This window comes from Dermacentor silvarum, chromosome 1 (assembly GCF_013339745.2).
Source record: "Dermacentor silvarum isolate Dsil-2018 chromosome 1, BIME_Dsil_1.4, whole genome shotgun sequence".
Taxonomy (NCBI): domain Eukaryota; kingdom Metazoa; phylum Arthropoda; class Arachnida; order Ixodida; family Ixodidae; genus Dermacentor; species Dermacentor silvarum.
The window spans coordinates 36352306-36359161 of record NC_051154.1 but is presented as its reverse complement, the minus strand read 5'-3'; the positions used below and the strand labels follow the sequence as shown (position 1 = coordinate 36359161).

The window sequence follows — 6856 nt, the reverse complement described above, 5'->3', positions numbered from 1 at the left end:
TGTCAAGGCGAAGTAAGGAAGCTTTTCCGGCTTCCATGTTTCTCTATGGCATGGAGGAAGGAAAAAACTTCCTTCCTCCATGCTCTATGGCCTTCTGTTGAAATCCACTGAAAGCCGAGCCGGTGGTGCTGTTACGGTCAACGCCTTGACGCTTATTGACGGGTCATAGCCTCCTCTATAACAGGGGTTATGGACGGGTGCGCGTGTGGAGGCACCGTAGAAACCGGTGTTCTGTGACCGTCGTACCTCAGGCCGTACGCGGCTGTACGATGTATGAAATGAAAAGAATTATGTATTTCTGGCTTTATGGCCGGACTATTTGGTCATGTCCGTGGTTTGGACTCCCCGATCCCCTTTCAGATGACATGTTGTGAAGCTTAGGTGCCCCTCTGCGTTACAATTAAGCCCTTCCGCTTTACTACAGTGGTGCTCATTTTGTGTGCTTTTACGCGTCAATCCGTTATGTGCAGTGTTCGCACGCGGTGTACGTATGTATACATTACTTTCATAATATTCTAGTGAAGTGGCACAGATCTCCCAAGTGGGATGCGCGGCTCACCATGTTTGTACTTGTACGTCCCAGCCATATGTTTTGTGTACTTGCGTGCTTGCTAGTCGACCATGTACTCGATTATGCGAATCGGTACGGCAATAGCAGCTGTAGAGAGACTGATAGACATTCTAAGCGTACCTCGGATGAGTCATCAAGCTCTGTGTGGTGTCGTGGCCCTAACCATACCGTGAGAACATGCATATTCAGGAACTTGTACTATCGAGGAGACACCGGAGATTTTGTTTTTCTGCACGGCCCGGGAACGACTCTTCTTGGTGACCTAAACGGAAGAAACGATCCTGCGCTTACCGATTTATCGTCTGTAAGCGATCACGGGGCGTTTTACTTCAATTTCGTGGACTTACCAGTGTCGACGTTTTCACCGCTCCATGTTGTGGATGTTCGCAGCGACACATTTGTGGTCAGTCGCTTCAACCCAGACAATCTGATGCATGTGTTTCACGATGATCTTATTCCTATATTTTCGACTGTTCGAGAGATACGTAGTTGCAGCAGTAGTGAAGAGATACTGCACTGCCTAGACAACATTACGCTGTTCCTGGCTGATGAAAGACGAAAGGGACCTTACTGGCAGCTGTACAAAGCCCTTGTTAGAAATCAAAAGATATTGTACAAAAGCCAAATGTCTAAGTGGTACCGCTTTAGAAGAGCTATTGTTGGATTGCGAAAAGACAGCACCTGGTATCAGTATGGTTTTGTGGTCCCACAAGGCCCTCTCAACACTAACCTAAGGATAGCTGGTGCAGAAGTCGGCCACTTTGCTCATTTTTTCCTTCATGCACTTGATGTGCCACCGACATTAAAGGTAAACAGAAGTCGTGCACTCATAATATCAAGAACCAAGAACAGGCTAATTACAAACCTAGATGAGCTAGTGCATATGGTGCAGGCGCACACTAAGCTTACACCTGTAGTCATTGATCTGGAAAGCGAATCGCTGCAGGATGTAATAATTTTGCTGAGAGACACACAACTTTTGATAAGCATGCATGGCTCAGCATTGATATTGTCAATGTTCTTGCAGCCAGGATCAGCAGTGTTGGAAATGTTTCCATATGGCATTAATCCTGACAACTACACTCCATACAAAACCCTTGCAAATTTTCCATCAATGAATATTGCCTATGCAGCATGGAGAAATACAAACAAGACCAACACAGTGTTTCACCCCGAATTTGAACCACAGTATGGTGGAATATATCACTTGCCGCTGGAAGCCCAACAGCAGATACTCGAAAATGAAGAAGTTCCACCACACCTGTGCTGTGACAATCCAGACTGGCTTTTCCACATATATCAGGACACAGCAGTTGACACATCAATTGTGCCACTGCTTGTCAACCTAACTGCTGAACACGTTCCCACACACAATAACCTAAAAGAAAACATTTTTCCAGGACCAGTTGTGGGGCTGGAATGTGAAGTTCAAAAACATTCTGAAGGCAACACACAGTTGTTAGTTACCTGGCATGAGCCATGGAATATAGCATTTGTTAGTTTTGAGCATTGTTACTATGAATCATGGCTAAAAAATGGTGCTGAGGTTGAAATGATTCAAACAAATATCACAGTTTTTGTCAGAAACGTTACTACCAATCCCTTCTATGTATGGGTGAAAGCGGTGTGTGATGGAAAATCTGGTGGCTTTAATGCATTCCCTCCCAGCTGCAAGTATATCACCCACTGAAAACTTTTACAATAATTGCATGGCAGCAGTGCATGCTATGTAAGGAAGTGTTTTCGAATAGTCGGCCGAATAACGCCATGCTGATGGTCAGGTATGTCTGATGGAGAGTAGAGGGCGTCCAAGGTGCAGTCTTCAATGTTTTATACATATATAATATATATATATATATATATAAATGACAAATAAAAGTGGGCTCGGCACTGCAAGCTTACACTGAAATTGTGCTGCATTTCTTATGCTTCACGTTTCACGGAGTACCAACAGAATTTGAAATGGCCGGGGGCCCGGGCTGGTCGGCGTCTAATGTGATGTCATGTCGTCGTGGTCACGCGCAGAAACAAGATCTCAAAACAAGCTCAAAACAAGTGCAGAATTGATCAAAACCAGTTCAAAATAAGCTAACATGATTCAGAATAATTTAAAAGACAGGAATAATCAAGAATTAAGTGCATTAATTAGCAAAAACTCGTGAAAATCGCTTCCGAAACGCCAGTCTGGAACCAGCGCAGTACAAGAGAGGGCGCCACCACTCCACAAGCGCTCGATTCCTCCACACTTGTGCAAGAATAGCACAAGAATAACAAAGGAAACACCAGCGCATCACTGCTTTGCACTTCCCCAGGTTTCACATTAGTGGAGTTGCATTAGCGCTGGATTTGAACTACACAAGCGCAGAATTTTTTTCTTTAAGCCCCTTAACTGTCAATGACGAGATAACTCATTATGGTAAAGGTTGCACTACCTTGCAATTTTGACACATATAATTAACACACAATGTCTTTTGCTATTTTTTTCAACAATAGGTCCGTCCGATTCGCCTGCACCACTGTGAACCAGTTCATGGCGGTTTAACGAGAAGTTTAGAAATTGCGCAGCTCGATTTCTGCGGTGCAGGCACAGCGTGACACTTGAAACGAATGCCAAGGTGCAGACGCAGTGCAGGCGTTATGTCCGACTAATGTGCACGGAGTGCGTAAGGTTCAGAGGTCCCGACCTGCGGGTATGATCGGCTTCTGGGGCGTAAATACACACCACACTTGCGTAGACACATCACACTAAGTAAGCGAGGTTTTAATGGCGCTCGCACCCGTGTGCTACGTCGTCTGCTGCACTGCTGCTTCGCACCTGTATGCCTGCACCAAGTCGGCACCAACAGAGGGGTTGGTAGCAGAAAAATCATGAACCAGCCCTGCACCTTTTGAAACGAACAGCATGGTTCAGCGGGCGCCATTGCTGCACCGCTGAAACGAATGGCAGGGTGCAGCAGCTGGTGAACTGGTTCAGGTGGTGCAGGCAAATCGAACGTACCTAAGAGCAGTAAAAGTGCTATGAATATTCCTGGTATCTTTTTTAAAAATATATGGCAAAATGCAGTTTTTTTTTTTTTCGTAATGAGCACTTTTCATTAATTTTTCTAACTTTCTCATGATAGTTAAGGGGTTGATGAATAGCTGTTAGTCCAGTTGCTGTGGTATGAAGTCTAAATGTTTCTAATGTTTTGGATGCATGCTTTCTGGAGTAGCAGCCCTGCAATTATGAAAAATGTGTGCCAGCCTGCCAGGTCAGCTCCAACATGCCACATCAGCATCTATCACTACAGCCACTGGGTAGTCATGATGTTCGATCAGATATTTTTCTCATTTGACAAAATGTGGCACAAATCTTGCTGAAGGTTTAGAAAAAGAAGGCAGTCAACAAAATCACAATAGTAAAAAAGAAAATCAACCCTTCAATTGCTGAGATTTTAGCAAACTTGCTTTCATCTTAAATACAACAGTATGCCCTTCAATGCTTAATCAGCACTTAAGAGAATTCCTGTGCAGGTACTTCAATGACTTTGTGTAAACTTGTAATCTTATCCATTTTCCTTGTATCCAAATGAATATACTATAGAGGGTGAAACATGTCTGCCATTGGGAAGAGGACAGGTGGGGTGTTGCAGTACAGCTCCAACATATTTGTACCTTTGCCACAGCAATTAAAAAAAGAAAAGAAAAACCAAGTGTCAGTAGGCTTACAATTCAGAAATATATCTCGGTAGGCATTACATGTTGGTTGATCATGCTGGCGCAGAAAAGTGTCAGCTGCATGTATATAGTTACAAAAAACCCTTTTTCCAATACTGTTAAGTTTCCTTTAGCATTTATACTTCTACCAATATGACAGCACTAGTAATCACTAAAATTGCCTAATGTGCACGCTAGGACTTGACACATGCACGTTCTATGATAGTGGAGACCATACGAACATGTTTCACATATCGTAGCAGACTACTTCCACACATGGGAAAACTCACTTAGTAATTGTTTGTTAAATTCACTACATGGTGAAGCAAGTAGTAACATGGAGTTACCTACACCTACAAATCAAGAAACCATGTGAGGGACATGTGCACCCTTCAGTGTAGCATAAAAGAAGTGGTAAGAGAACAGGGTAAATGTGTGCAATGCCTTCATTATTTTCGAAGGGAATTCTGACATGCCCAAACAATACTATGTCAAAGACACAGGGTTGCCAAATCCACCTTAAAGGGGGCCCTGAACCACTTTTAATTGAAGTGGAGAAAGACATTTGAGGTGAAAATAGGCTATTTCAGAAATACTTTGCCGTAAAAAGTACTTCAATGCGTTCAGCATAAGCAATCAGCAATAAGCGTTCAGTTATTGGCAATCAAACACTGCCTCCGCTGTGCTCCGCCTTTCTTCTTCAATGCCTTGCACTGCGAAGGCTATGACGGAGTGGGGCGGGGCCACAATGCTCTGCCTTTGAAACGTGACTGTGGCGCGCAGTTCAAATTTCATTTTGGATGTTAACGTAGATGCCACGACTTCCGATTTTGGTGTCTACGATGCGCTAAACGTAAGCCAAACGCGTTATCCTCAGTGAGCCGCAGTGCGCTTATCCAGTGGACTCGTGGCGGCACCCCACGGCGGCCACGGTGTAAACGACCACAGCGACCAATAACAGCCGCGTATTGCCTCTGTTGAAACGAGAGCATTTGAGAGAAAGGTGACTTCATGCTCCGCTTGCGAGCTCCACGCACCGCCTACGACAGCGAAACTTGGCTGATGTTCACAGCAGCGTATGCTACCCATGGACTATGTTATTTCACCAAGCCCAAAGGGAGGTTCACGGCCCCTTTAACAATCATTGGTGCGTAGCAATGCTGCCTATAGAAGTTGCCGACAGGCAGACAAAGAGAAAGTGTAAGCAATCTGGCAAACAATTTCGGTATATGAAACGGTACTTTCAGTCACATTTCACCATTTCACGAATTTCACCATTTCACGAGTACTTATCTCACTTTCACCCGCCATGGTTGCTTAGTGACTTTGGTGTTACGCTGCTAAGCACGAGCTTCCCGCCCACTTTCGATGGGGGCGAAATACAACAAACACCTGTGTACTTAGGCTTAAGTGCACGTTAAAGAACCCCAGGTGGTCAAAATTAATCCATTATCCCCCATTACGGTGTGCCTCATAACCAGATCATGGTTTTGGCATGTAAAACCCCATAATTTGTAATCCCACTTTTGAAATTTACATACAAACCAGGTGTATCACTTACGCAGCCCCATTACTCAATGGGAAATGAACACAACATGGCACTTTGCCCATAACATTTTGTTTTGCAAACACTGACATGCAGCCTGGGTCTCAACAGCAAGCGTTGTGCCACCATTGCTGGCATAAAATTAGAGGAGAAAACTGATGAAAAGATGACTGTATAGAGGTTATCATTCCTTAGGAGGCGCATCAGTGAAAGGTTCTTTAAGCAATACTGCTCCTAATGACATAAAAGCAAAAAAAAAAAAAAAAAAAACATTACTATAAGCATGCCTGTACCACACTTTTAAAAGCAGCGGTAAAAGCTATCAGCATCTTGAAAATTTCCTCAAATATCTAGAACATAATTCAGCAGCAAAGGGCCAGGCTGCTGTATAATAGGAGATAGCAGATTCAGCACGGATGACTTGGCACAAAAGTATGTTGAAAATGTGTTACCAGAACTGCGCTGAAAACTCAAGGGACCTTAAACTATTCAGGTTACCGCAAGAAACTTGGGCAGCCCCCACTAGGACAAGAGAATGTCTTAACAGAGTTGAGTTTAGTCTACAGTACTTGAAGCTTGGTCAGTGACACTTTGAAAATAAAATGCAATTCATCTGAGATGGGTTCGATACTGCTCCTTCAAGGAACACCTACCACAAGGCTGTTGAACTGGAACTGAACCAAAAACTGAAAATAAAAAAAAATATAAAAAAGAACTATTTATGAGCAAAGCAGAACTGAACCAGAGTGCTCAAATTTTTTTATGAAACAAAGAAATTGAGCAGAAATCATAAAAAATGATGGTTAAATTAAGCAAAGCTTTTACTGCTTTGTACCATATTGCACTTCTCTATTTTGTCCAGCTGAAGCATTGGTAGTTCTTTGTGGCTTTGCACGGCTGCAGCTCGCAGTCCAGCGCAGGCATGATAGCAAGATGCAAGGCTGTGCATTAGCTTTGTCATAAATGTTTTATTTTGTTTTTGTCATGTATATTGTAATGTTGCACAGCACTGGGTGCATCTCTTCCGCTGCAGACATGGACTG

The 6856-nt window shown here is 43.5% G+C and overlaps 1 protein-coding gene across 1 annotated transcript; it reads left to right on the top strand.

Annotated features, from left to right (window-relative positions):
• Nucleotides 1–188: 188 nt before the first annotated feature.
• LOC119460388 (protein O-linked-mannose beta-1,4-N-acetylglucosaminyltransferase 2-like) lies at nt 189–6856 on the top strand. Its single transcript, XM_049666635.1, has 2 exons — nt 189–254; nt 287–6856. Exon 2 carries the CDS (start codon nt 561–563, stop codon nt 2259–2261), a length of 1701 nt encoding a protein of 566 aa, XP_049522592.1. The 5' UTR covers nt 189–254; nt 287–560; the 3' UTR covers nt 2262–6856.

What these genes read in the sequence shown, in the direction of transcription:
- LOC119460388 (XM_049666635.1), top strand. Translation starts at nt 561, where the DNA reads ATGTTTGTACTTGTACGTCCCAGCCATATGTTTTGTGTACTTGCGTGC.